At 36.4% G+C, this 19,888-nt stretch overlaps 2 protein-coding genes and 1 pseudogene across 2 annotated transcripts; 2 read left to right on the plus strand and 1 right to left on the minus strand.

Moving 5' to 3' along the window:
• The first annotated feature begins 1,150 nt into the window (after positions 1-1,150).
• Positions 1,151-11,058, plus strand: LOC140970867 (nicotinate phosphoribosyltransferase 1-like; annotated as a pseudogene).
• A 2,604-nt stretch (positions 11,059-13,662) lies between these two features.
• LOC140960506 (uncharacterized) lies at positions 13,663-15,567 on the plus strand. Its single transcript, XM_073418799.1, has 3 exons — positions 13,663-14,437; positions 14,547-14,732; positions 15,145-15,567. Exons 1-3 carry the CDS (start codon positions 13,985-13,987, stop codon positions 15,427-15,429), a joined length of 924 nt encoding a protein of 307 aa, XP_073274900.1. The 5' UTR covers positions 13,663-13,984; the 3' UTR covers positions 15,430-15,567.
• A 1,297-nt stretch (positions 15,568-16,864) lies between these two features.
• LOC140970868 (mitogen-activated protein kinase kinase kinase 20-like) lies at positions 16,865-18,207 on the minus strand. Its single transcript, XM_073432823.1, has one exon. It carries the CDS (start codon positions 18,054-18,056, stop codon positions 16,983-16,985), a length of 1,074 nt encoding a protein of 357 aa, XP_073288924.1. The 5' UTR covers positions 18,057-18,207; the 3' UTR covers positions 16,865-16,982.
• Between the last annotated feature and the right edge of the window lie 1,681 nt (positions 18,208-19,888).

Below are 19,888 nucleotides of genomic sequence, written 5' to 3' on the forward strand. Positions count from 1 at the left end.
GATTAATTTTTTTGAGTTTTTATTTTATTTGTTTTTGTTCTAATCAATCTTCCATTCCTCATTAATTTCCGAATTATAGTAACATTTATTTTATTTTTTTCCGTAATATTTTATAAGTTTGTTACTTTAAAATTTGACTTTAAGATATATTTTTGGGGCGTAAACATATATATATGAAAAAACCCATTTAAAAATACAATTATTCATCTCATCCTTATATTGACGATATTAAACAGATCAAAGTCGTTTCGAAATCACCGATGTTGCATGTAACCCAAACTTGATTTCATCGATCGGCCCAAAAATGTTGGGTAAAAGCCCACTGTTTCATCTTTTTTATTTTGGAAATGGATAGAATTAGAACCAAATGCTTTTTTTATTTTATTTTATTTTATTTTATTACAACTCACTCGAGGAGGAGATCGAATATATGAATTCAAACGAAATACGCGTTGTCGGTCAATACTTCATTGTTATGAATTCCGATGTTTATCCAAACATCTTATATAAAATACATCGAGACTGACATTTCTACACATTCACGGTATAGTTGACAAAACTCTTTTAAAAAACTTTATGATTCTTGTTTATTAGGTTGATAATTTATAATCAGTATACCTAAATAATATTAAAATTAATATTTTCATTCAGCTACTAAATGATTATAGATGTCAAAATGGGCTCAGCCTATCCTTTTATATAAAATAGATGAGTAGATAATACTTATCCAAAAAACAGGAGATTATAGTTATAATCCGAAAATGATTCGTATATATATATTTCATAGTCACTTTTCATCCGACTTGCATGTGTTAAGCATACCGCCATCGTTCATCCTGAACCATTTGCAAGACTAAATACTTTAGTGATCGATAGCGAAATAATACCCTGAGAGAAGTGTGAAATAGAGCACCCCACCCCTGTCGATAGCCCATCTGGACATATAATATAAATAATTACAAGGGCTAAAGGAGGAAGAAGGGTGGGGGGAAGACCTTGTTGTTTATTAAAAAGATTTATGTGTTCCTGACATATATTATAGATGTATATAAAAATGAAAAGATTTTTATAAAATGGAGAATGGATTGTCCAGGTGGGCTACACTTGGACCGTGTCTCATTAATTGTTTATAAACAAATGTATATATACGTATTACGTGCACGGTTGGTGTTCGTCATGGATAGCCTCGTTCCTCGTATCTCTAACTATCTATCTATATATGTTCTGATTGTATTTTGATTCAGTTATTCAGCAACCCTCAATTTTAACGATCTAAAGCATATATACTTAATTGCATTGGATTTTCTTTAATACTAACAACAAATGGCGGCGGCTGTGCCTGTGGCGAATGGGCCGAAGAAGGAAAACAAGCGCGCAGGCGCGGTGGACCGGCCGTCCAATCCAATGGTTACGCCTCTGTTGACGGATCTCTATCAGTTCACCATGGCCTACGCTTACTGGAAAGCCGGCAAGCACCAGGAACGTGCTGTGTAATACTCTTCTCCTTCTATTGACTAAACAATTTCTTCTAAGAACTTAGTACGAAATTTGACTGGCAAGAATCAGCAGATTTGAGTTATTTTTAGTTAATGCAAAGGTGATGGTTGATCGTAGATACGTTTTTGTCATCTTGAATTTAGAATCTGGTAATTTTGTCACGAGAACACCTCTTGAGGAAGACTTTGCAAGATCGACGAGAGAGAAAAATTCAAAATTTAGCTGTGTCTCGTCTTCAAAATAGTTATGATTCGTATCTATGCTTAATCTTCAGGTTTGACCTGTATTTCCGAAGAAACCCTTTCGGCGGTGAATATACAGTCTTTGCTGGCCTTGAAGAGTGCATAAAGTTAATTGCTAACTTTAGATTTACAGAGGATGACATTTCTTTTATCCGATCATCCTTGCCTCCATCGTCTGAGGTATACGATTTTCTTGAGTTTATCTCGGAGTTTAACTATTTGGTAACATTGATGTTATATTGATTATTGAGCTTAAAGTTTCTTTTTTCATAGCATCATATAGTTTTAGTTGTGACAAATCTTCTGTTCCATCACTGTTTATTTTCTTTAAAACTCTGACCTTTAGTTAGGAAATAAAGTTTTATCATTCAAGTTCACGTTTCTTGATGATCTGTGACGTTTATATGTGTTGGACATTAATTGTTTTGCTTTAGGTTGGCTTCTTTGACTACCTTCGAAACACAGATTGTTCCGACGTGGAATTATACGCTATTTCTGAAGGATTCGTTGTATTTCCGAAAATACCATTGGTGAGGATTGAAGGGCCCGTTGCTGTAAGTTTTAGGCAATTATTTTTACAATTTAGTGAAAATCTATTTACATCGTGATTTGTTCCTAGTATCGCTTTGATCAGCATCTTTTCTCAAGATTAGATTTTTCTGACCAATCGAATTATCTTCACCTTTTTAGGTGGTTCAACTGCTCGAAACCTCGCTTGTAAATCTTATAAACTATGCATCTCTAGTTGCTACAAATGCTGCAAGGCATCGTTTTGTTGTTGGGAAATCCAAACTTCTCATTGAATACGGGCTGCGACGGGCACAGGTTTCACGAATTGTCCAAATTGTTTCATTTCAGAGTGCGAATTTTTCATAGTGTGGAATGCTAGTGGTTCTCACATTCATGCAGGGCCCTGATGGTGGTGTAGGAGCATCAAAATATTGCTACATGGGCGGATTTGATGCCACAAGGTGATTTTTACGAAAATTTCAAATTCATATTTCCGTTATTAACATTCATACGTGTCAATTGATCATGTTGTCAAGGTTATCCATTGCATCTAGTGGTGCCGTTCTATACCTAATGATGAAACTTGCACAGAGGCACTGAGTTTTACTTGCTGTTTTTGGCTCAAACTAAATCAACCAGAACATCTGTAGGTATCTAGTGATTTGTTCTTGTTTGTTATATTTTTGTTTGTCAAAAATATTTGGTAAAATCCATCGTTCACGCTATGGAATAAGTTTTCATCTTGATCTTCTACTTGAGACAAAACTGATGAATATGTCAAATAATAACGCACCACATAATCATAACGATTGAGTTTGAATCATTTACTACTCAATAGGCTACAATGGCTAACTATTCAAAACTCAGTGTGTAAATGTTGAGTATGTACTTATCGCTTATCATCAANTGTGTACAACCATAACGGCGGACTATTCCACTCGATAAATGAGAACCACTTGGACAGTCCGAGGGAGGGTTGTTAAGTTCATCATCACATGATCACCCATCTGTGTGAATGGACATCTCCATGCCCTTGCCAATGAAACATGACGTTTACACCACAGATGCTAGTCTCAAGCTCGAGCGACCTTTATCCTTATTTTAGGCGGCTGATTCGACTAGGAACCTGTTTAGAATATACGGTACACTTCCTAATGAGTTTCATGATCTTACGTTGCGACGCAGACCTCATGGTACCTATTGTATATTCAAGGACTTTATCTATGCAGCTTGCATGGGTATACAGATAAAGTATAATGTCATAATCAAATGAAATCGTAAAATATTATTAAAATAAAGATTGTTTTACATTAGAGTCAATAAAAACCCTAGCTACAAGTTGGCTTGTCGGGCACCTACTCTAACAGTTTTGATATTTGAATATAATAGAGAATAATTTTTCTTTTACTTTCTGATAGAAGGTTCAAACTTCAAACTGGAAGCCCGTTACTTACAGTTTTTGACTTGAAAAGAAAATGCTTTTTAAACCATTTTTTAAAAAGACCTTCTCATGTAAATGCATTTTTTGTGAACTCTAATCTACACCTCAAAGATTGGTAGCAAATCTGTTATGGCAATAAAAACTGGCTTTGGCTCTGTATTCACTCCTGTTCTACATACATGATCCACTAGTGACGTAAACCTTAGTTCAAACTCCTCCTTATGTGTCGATATGCTCCTAGCACAATTTCATCTATCATTTAACTGAATCAAGTAATTTGCAGAGTCCTGATCAGATATCGCAGAAATCACTCCTTAGCTATGATGGCTCAAATGTATGCCAGGATTTCGTTGGTTTAGTGCAAGTGTGGCTAAGTAAACTAAAGGTGCACTGGATTTCTCATTACCTCTTTGCAATATATTTTATTTTTTCTATACTCAATATAAAATCTGCATCCATATCAATGTTTTTGCCTCTCTGCATGTTTATAATATGCAAAAAACTCGTGGATCCACTGACCTTGTTCCATCTTTCACCAAGAATGTTTTTACATCCTTATATCCTCTGTGCAAATAAGCTCATAAAGAACGCGCCCAAAATGACACTTCGACTCTTAATATAACATCCTGAAAAATTGGTCTCGAAATGTTGTTACAAGGTCAGTGGATCTACGCGTTTTGACACGCGAGAATTGAGTGGTTAGATGGGATGGAATCATTGACTTGGGGATTGAATCAGGATTTTGATTTAGACATCCTCCAAGGTTTGACTGTTAAATCCATCACGCTTTAATGTATCAGAGGGGCCATAACACTATGTCGTTACTCAATTCAATCAATTTAGTAGCTACTCAAGCTGTGGAAGATCCATTATAGGCTGAGTTATTATGTTGGCTGATTGGATGTTTGCTTTGTACAGCGGTCACATATATTAGGTGGAAATTTTTTCAAAACAAATCAAAGCGAGGTTGCTGCTTTCACCACATATGCGCTTGCCTTCCCCCAAAACTTCCAGGCCCTTGTTGACACATATGATGTAAGTATCTCCACAACCATTCAGGCTATTTACCCAATAAAACCTGTTAAACTAATTTTTGTTTTAGGAGACTGCGTTTTGCCAGAACCACTCAATTCTCTCTGAATGTTTGTTTTATGTATTAATTTCATAAAAATTATGGTTATATCGTATGAATAAGTTGCAAGAATTGAAACTATTGTACAACTTTTACAGAAGTTCATAAGATGGTCACTCTGCTGTATTTGACTTGAAATTAACTCAAGGCAACCCAATGAATGCATCCTGTGGCCTCTGCTGTATATTTAGTGGTTAACTTTTTTTTATCCAAATTGAACATCATGAGATAAAAGAGACTTGAGAATTCGAATATTCAAATCAGTTTTTCTTGGAATTCCTCCGATGTCCGCCTTATTTTAGTATTTTCTCCTTGAGGTTTTTATCTTATCATGTAAAGTTTGGATCTTATTATTGGAACACGCAAATTTCATTTCCATTTGATCACTTGTTTCTCTCCGCGTTGCAAATATATTGAGGTTTTCTTTGAGCAATTCGATGTTTTAACAGGTTATGAAAAGTGGTATTCCTAATTTTTGTGCAGTTGCTCTAGCTCTAAATGATTTGGGGTAGGTCCAAAAGTCTTATCCTTTTTTCATGTATTTTATCTCTGTGACAACAGTCTTGTATAATGAACTAGGATTTAGTGTCTCCATTTGGGTTCACCTTGATGACAGACCCGTTAAGGACGTCTAAATGATAATATTTCGTTATCACGCAAGTTAATATTACCAGGCTTATCGGGCCATGGATTTGTTTTCATTTTAACACCTTCATTTTTCAATGTATTTTTGTAGATATAAGGCGCTAGGTATCCGATTGGATTCTGGTGATCTTGCCTACCTTTCTTGTGAATCTCGAAAGATCTTTCAGGCCATCGAGAAGGAATTCAAAGTGCCAAATTTTGGAAAAATTACCATCACAGCCAGTAATGATCTTAATGAAGAAACTATAGATGCTTTAAACAAACAGGTGAAGACGACTGACGATAAATTTCATAGATTTTATATATATTGCTTTTCCAATATTTCTTTTTTCCCCAGGGTCACGAAGTAGACTTATTTGGAATTGGCACTCATTTGGTTACTTGCATTGCTCAACCTGCTCTTGGTGTTGTTTTCAAGATGGTTGAAATAAACAACCAGCCTCGCATCAAACTTTCGGAAGACATTTCAAAGGTTTGATTGGTTCGTGTGATATTTTGTGATTGTTTTACGTGGACAATTTTTCATAAATCCTTTGGTTTCAGGTCTCCATCCCATGCAAAAAACGATGCTACAGATTGCATGGGAAAGAAGGTTACCCTCTTGTTGACATAATGACGAGGGAAAACGAACCACCTCCAAAGGTGTGTTCTTCAAAATTTCCCTCTTTAATTGCTTTAAAAAAATTACGGTTACTCAATATATTTCTTGTCAATATTTAACAATATTAGTAACATTCGTGCTGCTTACTGTTGTTGTAAAAAGCAGTTTGATTAATAGAATAGAAAAATCTGTTAAGAGTTGCGTCAGTTCGCCAGAAAGGAGTTGGATTTTAGGCAGCACCAATGTCGCTCATCTACTCTAATCTATGGATTTATTCTTTTCAATATGCAGCTGGGTGAACAAATTTTATGTCGCCATCCATTTAGTGAATCCAAGAGAGCATATGTTGTTCCACAGCGCGTAGAGGAACTAATGAAGTGCTTTTGGCCGGGCAAATCAGGTAAGATTTTCTAGTTTCTTATGTTACATCTGCTACAACACTAACATCTCAATGGAGTTGCCTCTGCTTTTGCATGTGCTTGGAATTTCGTGCCAGCATTGACACTTTCTTTTCATAGTTCAAGAAGTATTCCTGGATGCATGTGTTAACACCAGATGGCCTAGTGATATTTGAGAAAATAAATTCATGAATATCGGTAATTCTAATTTATGTTGCCAAAGAACCTATCAAAAAAACCAATTCCAAGGGAATTAACCATGGGTGAAGTTGAAAAATCTTTGCTTTCGTTGGGTGATACTTTCCGCTAAGTTGTATCACATAATTTTCCAAATTCGAGCTTGGGTGGGCTCCCAGAAAAAAAGAATGACAGGGGAAGGGGAACAAATACTTGGAGAGAGATTTTTGGCATGCTTCTCTCATTGGCACTAGTACTAGACCTGATATTGCCCTAGTCGCGAATCATTCATGGCCTTTTTGAAGTTGCATTTATTTACGGGCCTAGGCACAAGATTGAATAGAAATAGAGAGACCTTCTAAAACGTCTGTCTTATTCGTTTTCTTAAATCGTACTAGAAATTTTTTTTTTTCAAACTTCACTTAGCATTCGGCCGAACCATAAAATATTTTTGACATCCTTTTAAAATATTAAATCCAACTAGTATTTGAAAATCAAAGAAATAGTCAAATTGTCTAGCATTTTACCAACCTATAAAGCAATAAATTTGAAAAGTATCATCCTCTCAAAACCCCTCAAAAGCATAAATAAAAAGTTTTAAAATCTTTTAACGTAAATCATAAGCTTAAAATCCTGAGTGCGGAAAAGTAGAAGCGCTGGTCCTCGGGTTATGTGCACCTCCAGTCCAGTCAAATCAGCATCCAAGCCTCCCTCCATGTTATTATCATACTCACCTGCATCAATCACACCTAGTGAGTCTAAAGACTCAACACGTCATATTCTTGCTACCAAATAATACTTATAAAACCACATGTAACCGTGAAAAATATTTATACGTAAAAATAACGTTTCCATGTCATGAATGAACTTTAAAACATAAACGTTTTTTTTCGTGAACATTTTCGTGATGCATACGCTTTTTAAACATATTTTCATATCATCTTCAACATATTCATATACATATTATCATCAACATATACGTATTCATTTTTCCTTTCGTTGAATTCAGATCGTTAATTGTGACTTTCGTGTTCATCTACGTCTACGTCTACGTGTTGGGCGATGGATCCATCTACATGTAACCACAGTACTGGGCGGCGGGGACACCAGTAACACTATCACCGGTCAACTGGGCCTTGGCCTTACATATTAACATATTATCGTATACATATACATATCCGTATCCAAGGAAACACGATCGTCGGGCTCCCACTGGGACCATAACCCTCACGAAATTTCCAACATATCATCGTATTAGTCACAATTACTTCACTTCCTTCAACGTTTCATATTATCATCACTTTATAAAATCCATGTCATAAAAATTCATAAACATTTGAAATAATCATATTAGCACATAAAACAGCATTCTGGGCACTGCCATGACGTTTACTAATTTCTAAGTGTGAAAAGACCGTTTTACCCCTGGACGTAAAATTTCACGTTTTTGACATTTTCTTAATTTCTTTGACTCTAACATGTCCCAAATAATTATCTAAGCCTACATGAATTTTCTCATATTTTTATTTAGCTTACATCGATGACTTTTAAATTAATCTTCAAATGTAACATATTAATGCGTTTTAATCTCGAATTAAACCAAACCTTAATATAAAATTCCCAAATTCAAAACTTAGACTTATAATAATTATTTAAGCTTAAACCTAATTTTTCATAATTTTATGAAGTTTAAAACTATGCGTTTTAATTAACTCGTTAATTAACGTTTCGTGCGGCGATTAAATCCCGAATAAATCCAAAACTCGTTATTTTGATCCCAAATTTTTAAAATAACCTTGTTATGATTTATTCTACCCTTCCAAGTCATGAGCCACACCCGTGGACCCATGGATTCATTTTTTAGTTCTTAAAACTCGTTTTTGACCCTTAACCAAACACACCGAGCCATCTCCTAATTTACTCGAGCCACGCCCGAGCCACCTTGAACCAAAACCTAGCCAACTCATCTAGGGACCCTACTGACAAAGACCAGCCCGAAACACAAGCCCTGGCCCGTTCAAAACCTACTGAAACTGAACCCCATAATCTGCATGTTTCATATGTGTCTCATACCACCTCACCAAGTCTCCTAGCCAACTAGGACTCCTCTAGCCACCTAACCAACGATCAACTAGGACCCTCACCGACCCTGGACCACGCCCAGACCAAGCCCATACCAGCCCAAGCCCTGGACACGAGCACCAACCCATCTGCACAAGACAGCAGCCTCGCGTCCACTTTGATTCCTCACGGTTCCCTCCTTTTTCTTCGAGCCAGCAGCAAGCCAGCCGCACCAGGCCCTAGCCCAACCCCTGATCATGACCCTAGGACCCTGATGAACCTACCCTGAGCCACCTAGCCCCAGCAGCAACCCCCCCCTGGCTGCTGTCACAGATCACGCACACAATTTTGGGGGAGAGTCCCGCATCACGTGGACTCTTCCCCAGCCCATGGCTCGAGCCACCCTCGAGTCCCAACCTTCCTTACCCCTCTGGAACAGCCTGAACCACAGCCTAGACTTCCTAGTCCAGCCCTCTCTCGAGCCACCCTCACAAATCTCTCGGTCACCCTCAAGTATGCCTCGGAAGAGCCCTTTCACGTGGGGACTCTTCCCCAGCCCCTTAGCGCAAGCCCTGGCCATGCAAGGGACCTTTCTAGGACCTAACCACATCCCAACCGAACTCTCCTCAAGACCAGGTCGAGCCCCTAAGCCCCATGCAAGGAAATCGAACCCATGAAGACAACACAACTCTCGGCCCTTCTTTCTGGTTTCAGCCCACGATTCCAGCTTGATCTAATCTTGTGTGCAGCTTATTTGTGTGATTAGGACTCTTTAAAACATGTAGAAACCACCCTTAAACCTTACCTAATCATGGCAGCCCCTTAGGATCATGTTAAACATAGATTTTGGATCAACATGCATGATTTAAAAACCCTTCTTGATGAAAAAACGAAATTATTACCAAGGTTCCCTTAATTTTCATGCAAAACACAATTAATTAAATACTATGGTGTGATAGATGAGTAAAGGAAGAATTATGGCGTGCCTTTGCGTATTTTACGCACGAGAAACCGTTGGCGATTCAAGAACGGCGACGAACGACCTTGGCTTGAAATTCTTTTGAAACCTTCAAGTTTTTCCTTCAAATATGGTGTGTGTGTGCCGTGACTTTGGAGAATTTTGGTGTGTGCACGAAGCCAAAAGTGGCGTGTGATTTGTGGTGTAGGGTTTTAGGTGTGTTTTATACAATATATACTAATTAAACACTAATCAAGACTTTAGGCCTATTAAGCCAACAATTAGGCCCATTAGTCATAATTAGNCAAGAACCTATCAAAAAAACCAATTCCGAGGGAATTAACCATGGTTGAAGTTGAAAAATCTTTGCTTTCGTTGGGTGATACTTTCCGCTAAGTTGTATCACATAATTTTCCAAATTTGAGCTTGGATGGGCTCCAGGAAAAGAAGAATGACAGGGGAAGGGGAACAGAGACTTGGAGAGATATTTTCGGCATGCTTCTCTCATTGGCACTAGTACTAGACCTGATATTGCCCTAGTCGCGAATCATTCATGGCCTTTTTGAAGTTGCATTTATTTACGGACCTAGGCACAAGATTGACTAGAAATAGAGAGACCTTCATAATTTCATATCTGCTTTTCAATTCATAGTGCCGCCCACTTTAAAGTGTACATAATGTATAGATAAAGAGTATTGGCTGGAAAACGGACACCAGAAAATTGATGCCTTACTGTGTGTCTCTTCTCAGTCCCTCTTTGCCATGGTGTTTGGGATCGCTTACTCATTTGTTCATTTTTCATGATATATATTATATGTTCAGTTTCTGTGTGAAAACAAATATGCAGGAAAAGATAGAGAAGAGTTGCTGCCAATTAAACAGATTAGAGAACAGTGTATGAAACAACTGGAACAGATGCGACCAGACCACATGCGAAGATTGAATCCGACACCTTACAAGGCAACAACCTTGAATGACATATATTGCTTTCCTTGGAAAATTAGATTTCACCGTTTCTGTTTCATGATTTCCGAGCTTCTCTTTCATGATTTTTCGGGCTTCTCACTCGTTTTTTGCATTTTGTGGTGAGCAGGTTAGTGTAAGTGCAAAGTTATATGACTTCATTCATTCCTTGTGGCTCAATGAAGCACCAGTTGGAGAGTTGCAGTAAATGGGGAAGGATTTGTCGTCGACGATTAATTGCATGTCAAACCGAAATACACCAGTTCGCGACTACGTGAACGATACAGAAAATCCTGATCACTTGGATTGATATTCGTGTTAAATTAATGTAAGGGTTCTTTTTCTTTCCCTTGATACCGAACTTTTAGATTGTTATTAGTAGCAGATGTCACATGCAATCCCTGGTAATAGAAAACTCTAATTTGTGTTTTAACCACAACATAAACATCATGAATTATATAATCAATATATAAAATTTTAAAATCGACTATTATGTTCGGATTGATATAATTGAAATTAACCAAGACACGACATGGAAGCATTTTCTGTAATGAAATTGCTTATCCATTTGGGTAATACTGAACCTAGAAATTTAGTTAATAACATTAGTTGTAGCTACAGAGAAACATACTGAGGATCAATCCCTTGAAGCTCCCATTTTAGGATCATTGACTGCATAATCGTCCACAACTTCTGGCAAAATCTCACTGTCAGTGAAATGGGATACTCTACTATCCTCGAATACATTTCTATAATTTGATTCCAAAGATGAAGAGGGTTTGGTTTCTTGCTCGCTCTGTGTATTATATATCCTCGAATACTCTACTCCCCAACATTCCCACGGCTTATTTTACGTGTAGAATTTCTCGATGGATTGTTGAGCATGCTAATCGCATTGATGAGTTGGGCGATACTGTTAGCTAGCTCCATCTTCTTGACTTATCCAATATTTGTACGTATTTGACGGGTAAATTGACACTAATATTTCAAGTTTAAAATTAAATCTCGAGTTTCACTCGTGCGAATGCTATAAATTGTTGTGTTATTTAATAATGTGATATCGTTGAAACAGATGAGCCGGGTAAGGAGCTCCAACGAGTCAAATCAATAATTTATAATGTTTGGGAATTTGAATGAAGATAATGGCCTCAATAGCACCTGCAAACAAGTAAATGAACTCGTAAATGGACGTCGGAGGGATGTCCAGCGTAGCCACTCGAGTGTGGTGCAATTCTCGAGATAGCTTGGGTAGTAAGATGCCCGAGTACTTGTTTGAGAGCTCGGGCTATGATGATGATCCGGTCACTTCGGCTTTGACATGTGCTATCCAATTAATGACCCGGGTCAATCATGATGACCCGGATACTTATAGGGGTATCATTTAACTAAATGTAACGAATAACTTATGTAATATAAAATATGGATATATTGGTTTTTTTCAGTTTTTTTTTTTTTCAATTTTTGATGGATTGGCCAGCCCAACTCTCAATCCAACAGACATTTTTGTAAATTTCAACGTCTTATGAAATAGTTTAAGGAGCTTGTAAACGGAATCAAACGACGTCTTAGTATGTTAACGCTTAATTAAAAGGAACTAATTTGTCAAAAAAAAGTAAAAGAAATTAAAGCAATAACATGTTATTGGCCAACTTTATTTTGCAGGTATGTGATGGACCAAATCCTACCACATGAAAGGTCAAGTAAGGTTTGTCAAAACCCATAACTATATGAGAACCGTAGGGTATTAAATTATGGTTAATAAATAAATTTCGAGTACCAGAATGTCTTAGTTTAGACATAAAGATTATTTGGACAAAAAATAAAGCTCGTGATACGTTTTCTTTTATGCAAAGATGTTTGATCTATTTCTCGCATTTAAATCCCAAATAAGTAGCAAGTAATAGATTGATTATGATGGAACAACCTTAACTAAGAATCCATGATGGCATCTTTTCTGAAGAATATAATAATATATAAAAATATCTCAGAACTCAGAATCGATCTCAAATGTTTTACTATATTTCTTAAATTTAATTGATTGATTAGCTTAATACTTACTCTTCATTTGAAAAAAAGAGGATGTGAAAATGGTATAATTGCGTTTGACTGTCATTGAGTATTACATAATATTAATTACGATGATAATTACTACAAATGAATAAATCTAGCTAATTGGTTTGGCAAGTTACTATTTAGGCATTTATGTTGTTTCTCAAATTTAATTATGGTATTTATAAAATTAAATATGACATGAGATTTAAGAAGATTAATTTTCTATAATTATGAAATAAAATATTTTAACAATACTTTATAATATTATATAAAAAATAAACATGTTGGGTGTGATAATTATTTTCTTTGGGTAAAACAATCGAAACATAAAGCTTAAGTTGTTGTACAATTTTAAATATTTGTTGCACCATTACCACAAGCTATAACTTTTGGTAAAGTGACAAACGTCCGGTCCTACAATTGATATCAGAACCAATGTCACATATTCGATTTTCATTGATTGCAAGAAATATAATATTGGGCGGGAAATTGTTGGTGCTATAACTATACATGATGGGTAGAACAATCGAAACGTGAATTTGGATTGTTGTACGATTGAAATGATTTGAGTTGTACAATTATCACAAATTATAATTTTTAGTAAAACGACAAGTGCTCGGTCTACAAAATAAATAATAATTTAATAAATAAAACATAATCATTTTTATTTTTTTGAAAAAGCTAAATTAAGAAAAAAATTATATATATTGTAATCAAATGTGTGAGGGGTAATTTTTTAAATTAAAAAAGATTTAATCAAAATTAGTTAAGTGTTAGGGTCTCTCGCTTAATTAATGGTATAAATGTATAATAATATGGAAATAATCAATTGAATGAGATGAATACTAAAATGATGTTAACTTTCATTAGATATTTCAAATGTTGAATGAGTGAAATTCATTATTATTTTTATCTTTGAAATGGTATCAAAATGTTAACAGATATTTTTTTTGTTCGAGAATTAGAACTTAATTTAATTAAAATTTAAAAAATCTGGTAATACCGAACCATTATTTCGGGTTAGGTTCGGATATAAAAATACAACTAAAAACTCTAACCCGAATAACTCGACCTGTGCCAACCCTAAATCCGGTTGCTCATTTGTCACCGCATTAGTAAGATCGAGTTGGAAACATAAAACATTAAACGCGCACACACACACAACGTGCAGGTTGGTCTTTATACACTCCGCCAAGAAATTAAGATTCAGAAACACAAACCTCAATCGAATCCAACCATTGATCATCAGATTCCCATTTCCGCTTCCTATTTCCTCCTCCACCAAAAATCACAGTCCAGAAAAAGCAATGTCAATGCATGGGAAAACCGATTCCGAGGTGACCAGCCTCGCCGCATCCTCGCCGAATCTGGCTGTGTACTACGTGCAGAGCCCATCGAGGGACTCCCACGATGGAGAGAAAACGACCAACTCATTCCACTCAACGCCGATCCTCAGCCCGATGGGATCTCCGGGTCGCCACTCCCGGGACTCGTCGTCGACTCGGTACTCTGGTTCGCTTAAACCAGGCTCACAGAAATCTAGTAACGGGTCTCGGCGGAACCACCACCGCAAGCCGGAGAAGGATTTTGACGCGATCGAAGAGGAGGGTTTTCTGGATGAGGAAGGCGGCCGTAGAGGAGGAGTGTCACGACGGTGCTATATGGTGGCATTCGTTCTCGGGTTTTTTGTGCTGTTTTCCTTCTTTGCTTTGATCTTGTGGGGTGCCAGCAGGAATCAGAAACCTGTCGTTACTATGAAGGTAAGCAAGCGTAACAAAAATTTAAGACACATATATAATAATAATAATTGAAAGTCAGTTTATTATAAATATTGTGAATGATCTTGTATTTGTTTAACATTTGGTGCAGAGCATATTTTTTGATGACTTCATGATCCATGCCGGCTCGGATTCCGCCGGCGTTGGAACTGAAATGGTGACCATGAATTCTACGGTAAAGTTGATATTTCGAAACACGGGTACATTCTTCGGCATTCATGTGTCACCCTCGCCATTGGATCTTTTCTTTTCCGAACTCTCGCTGGCGAGTGGGGCGGTAAGATTCAGGTTCAACAATTTTCTTGTAACTTTTTTTTTATATCTTGTGACAACGTAGCGCAATTTCTTTATAGAAGAGCCCAAGAATTTAGATAACGTGATCCATCAGTAACCATTATATATGTTTACGGTTTAGATATTCAACTAAGTAAAATCGTTTGATCACGTGGACCTCACATAATCATCGAAGCTAGACAAGTCTATATGGAGCAACCAATTCCAATCGAATATGTCTAGCTTCAAGAGCAATCTAATTTGAGCAAGCTGCTCGAGTAGTATATCGAGAATAATTTATTTTCAGATTTCGCTCGATCATATAGATTATAGTCCCTTAGCACAAATTCAATTATATGTTAACAAATGTATGCAGGCATCGATTTGATATTGGTGGGCATTACATTATTTTGCAGATTAATGGATTTTATCAATCAAGGAAAAGCCAAAGAACGATAGCGGTAATTTTAATGGGGAATCACATTCCCTTGTACGGCGGAGGTTCTAATTTGAGTAGTAAAGAAGGCAGACCGGCGGCACCAGTGACACTAGCACTGAATTTCACGGTTCGGGCAAGGGCTTATGTATTGGGCCGACTGGTTAAGCCCAAGTTCCACAAAACAGTCCATTGTTCCGTAGTTCTAGACCAAAATAAAATGAATGTGGCCATTCCTTTGAAGAACTCATGTACGTTCAATTAAGCCCAAAGTATATTTGTATTTATTTATATTTGGGCATGGGCTGGACGAAATATCAGAACATATTGGGCCCTTGGAAATGGCCTGGTTGAGTTTGGCGGAATAATGGAAAAGTTTAGGGGAAAGTGGCTGTGTATTTGTGAATGAATGAGCATTTCTATATTTTAAGGGGTTCTCTTTTAATTTATGTATTCTTTATAGAACAATGTCAAGTGAACAAATTTTTTTTTAAACAAAAAAAAAAACAAACTAGTAATAATTATAGAGGTTGAAACTTAAAAATATTTAAAAACTATTATTCATAAATTTTATATTTTTAGTCGAGGGAAATATATATTATACCGATTCTTTTTAAGAAAATTGGTACGTTTGTCTACGTGCATAAAATTCAAGAATAATAACATTTTGTAACAAAAAGATGTCGACAGGTTTGTCCGTTATTTATTATTATGTGGTTCGGCAGTCTATTTCTACAAAATGGAAAAAGAAAAAAAGAACATGCTTGCTTTCTACACAATTAATTTCATGCCGATTTATACTCATTTCTGTGCAATTAACTTGCATAAAATACACGTTAAATATATATATGCCTCGTTCTTTGTTCTTTATTTGGTACGCACAAAGGTGAAAGTTTGGAAAAAATAGAAAGTAATATTTTTGGTTAAAAGTAATATTTTTTCATGGGTGACTCAAATAAAAGACATGTCTCAAAAAATTGATAATTCACAAGAGTTTTTACGTAATAGTATAGTGATTTGTGGAAACAGTGATAATCAATTATATTGTGTGAATAATTAAAATTAGTGTGCTCTTTATGATATAAAATGTACCTTGCAATAGATAAAAACACAATTTTCTACTTTTCATCTTAGTAATTTAACAAACCACACCAAATCGTTTTTTTTATTATTAGTAAGTCGGGATTGCGGAGAAAATAAATAAATTATCAAAATAAAAAAAAAAATCCGATCCAGGGAGGTTGGGGTGTATGTCGCAACCATATGCATATCCCGACCATATTGTTAGAGATTTATTATAACATGTGGTTGGTTTCTGCTTTACTATTTTATAAATGTATTCTTTTTTTGGTACAATTAAATTGAAATTTCCGATCATGATTATGATATAATATCATTGTCCCCATCTTGGATTGCGAATTTTATATTATTTGATTAAAAAAAAACATTAGTTCGAGTAGCTAGACTCGTCCAACATATTAGTGTTTTATGAGTTATACTTTGGATTTGCATTTTGTAATCCGAATGGGTTATTTTCCTTTAGTTATAATTATATGGCAACAATGTTCGAGGTTGATTTAATTATTAATGTTTTATTTCACTTGGTTACGCGCGACCTTGATCCTGAATTTAATGGTTGTTGCACCTTGCAAGGTTGAGACATTGCAGCAGAAAGCCCAGATTCTCAGCAAATCACAGTCTAACGTAAACAACAAGAACGGTGAGTTGAATTAAAATGAATGTTGTATAAATCTTTACAATCACTACAATCTGAAGCATTTTCTATGGAGGTCTAAATTGAAACGTTGTGCGTTCCCATCACCTGATGGTGATCCAATCATCTGAGACAGACCAATCGGGACTTTGATGTGTCATTAGCTCCCCCAGCCACTCCAACGGGGTAGGTGGTGTCAAATCGGAGAAGTAAAGGGCCGGCTGTGGAGAATATTCCGGTGTGGGTAAAGATGTAATTGAACACGCCGCAGGTGATTCCCAATCATGGAAATCGAAAGGGCATCTTGGAGAGGGTGATACGGTAGTTTTACTTTCTTGCCTGCCTTTCAGCGAATCTGCCACGTCATCAAAATATTCAACATCGCAGACGAAAGGGTGATTTAGGAGCATCTCAGCCGTCCATCTATAGCTCGGATCCTTCACGAAGCATTTTCCGAGAAAATCTTTTCCTTCTTCCGATAATATTCCTGGAATCTCCGGCACCTCTTCGCCGACGCCGATTCTCATAAGCACCGCCGCCAAGTTGGAACACCGCCACACCGGATTCCCGGTTACCATCTCCGCTACGACACACCCCAGTGCCCACACATCCGCAGGAGCCCCCTGTTCTCCGCCTGTGACAGTCTCCGGCGACATGTACATTGGGGTACCTCTGAATTCGCATCCAGGAGAGATCCCTTTCCCGGTCCTCTTCGATAGACCGAAATCCGCAATCTTTACGCCGCCGTTCGGGCACAAGAGAATGTTTTGAAGCTTTAAATCACAGTGAACATAACCAAACTTGTGAATATAGTGAAGACCTCTCAGCAAAGCTTTCGTGTATCCCCGAACTTCGGATTCCGGCAGCCTCTGATCATCGGAATTCTTCACTTTATCAGCAAGCGTGCCTCCTGGAGCGTACTCCAACAACAGATTGTACAATCTCTCGCCATTTTCACAAGAAAAACTGCCTCCGAAGCATCTGATAATTTGTGGGCAATCTTTAAGATCATCCAAAATAAACTTCTCGTTCATCAGTGAACAAGAATGTGAAATTCCACATGATTTCACCGCCATCAGCGGAGGAAACTGAGAACTCTGGCTTCTGGGCACTCCTAAATTCACCGTAGCGAAGCTTCCATGACCCAATTTCTCACCGCGAACCCAATCCATGTCCATTTATCAATTCTCAATCAAGAACTTAATTTTTTTCAAACTATGGGGAAAAAAAAAGGAGAGAAGCAAGAGAAATCGAACCGAGTTCGAGAAATCTATGACTGCTGTTGTACTTATAAAGAGGATTTTTGAGTTGATTTGATTGCATTGTATGTACAAGGAAACTTTAAAAATAAGAAGCACGTGGTCATTAAGGATACTTCGCGGGAACCTTAAATAGCCTACCCAAGTTTAGGAAACGTGGTTGATCTGTAAAAGATTTTTTTTTTTTTAAGAAAGGAAATTTTTATGAAGAATAATTAAACTCTCCTCGTGTTAATTAAGGAATTATGTTACTTGTATCAGTGAAAACTTCCTTTTGCTCCACCTAGATTTATCAACTAAATGCACATTAGGAAAAAAATAGTTGATTTTTGTGCTATATTTTACCGATTTATCTTATCAATAAAGTGATTGGATGATAGCAAAATCCACCATCTAATCAAAAGTCAAAGTCAGTACCATTGTGGATTCATATTTGCTGTGACGTTGGTTCGCATTTGAAAGTGATGATATAATTAAAACTTGACTTGTAATGATTTGAATGGATTTGGTCAAATCGAGTCTTCCGAAGATTTTTCTTTAAATTATTTCAGATCGTGTATATCTCGATCACTTCGTAATAATGGCAAATTTGAATTTGGATATGAACAAATATTATACGACGAAGAGAAGTCAATTAGAATAGAATGACTTGTAGATTTCATATATATCTTTCCATACTAGGGATTAGGTTTGGGAACATAAGCGGATGGGGGCTCTTCTTTCGAGTGGATGTACTTTCTAAAATTCATCATCTTTAATTTTATATGATTTTCTTTAACATCGCGAGTGAGTTCATCCACAAACTAAACTGCATGTTTATGTACAATTAAAACAATTATTTAAACGTGATGATTTGTTAATGATCCCTTGTCCATAACTTGCATGCAGAAAATTCGTATGAGTACACGCAACTTGACACGCGTGATTCCTTCACACATCCTTATTTTCGATAAATGGTCCAAATTACGAGGATCTGTTGCGGAAGCTCTCTAATTAATATTTGGAATTGAAAAATGAGTAGGGCTAATTACCAGTCCACGTTCTGGAAACCTTGACTTCTAAATCTTCGTTTTACATCTACTTATTATATGAATTATTTATATTATTTTTAGTTCACAATAGACTAGAGATGGGAATTTGAAGCATGTCTGACCGTTGACTTCTAACATTATTTTTTTTTACGGTGAAAACTCTTGTAATTTATTGAATAAGATAAAATATTTAATTACAAGATTAATCAGCCAAAAAAGAAAATCTCCACGCTTCCAAACAAAGAAGGAATGGGTAAAACAAGCAAAAGAGGCAATGGAATAGGCAACATTATTTGCAGTTCGTCGCACATGCCTTAAGAATGGGTTTCCCAGAAGAGACAGGAGACCTCGGATATCCAAAGCTAGGATTCCGACGTAACTGTGATTCTCATCTCTACTTGTGACTGCTTGCACGGCGAAAAGAGAGTCTAAGGTGATAAGATGTATCTCAATATTGTGTTCCCTAGAGATATTGACTCCAATTTGAATAGCAAGAAGTTCAACAAACGTAATCGATATGCAAACGTAACCAATATGACTTCAACGTTATTTTGGAAAACTGTTAATAGGTGAAAATTTTGTCTAAGGTTTTTTTTTTAAAATGAGTAATTTGTAAAGATTTTTTCCTTTGATTTTGTAACTGAAATTAGGTTTGCTTTACCAAGAATTTCCAAAGACGTGGTGGTATACAAATTGACATCACTTGAAAATATATATATA

This window comes from Primulina huaijiensis, chromosome 2 (assembly GCF_012295235.1).
Source record: "Primulina huaijiensis isolate GDHJ02 chromosome 2, ASM1229523v2, whole genome shotgun sequence".
NCBI lineage: Eukaryota > Viridiplantae > Streptophyta > Magnoliopsida > Lamiales > Gesneriaceae > Primulina > Primulina huaijiensis.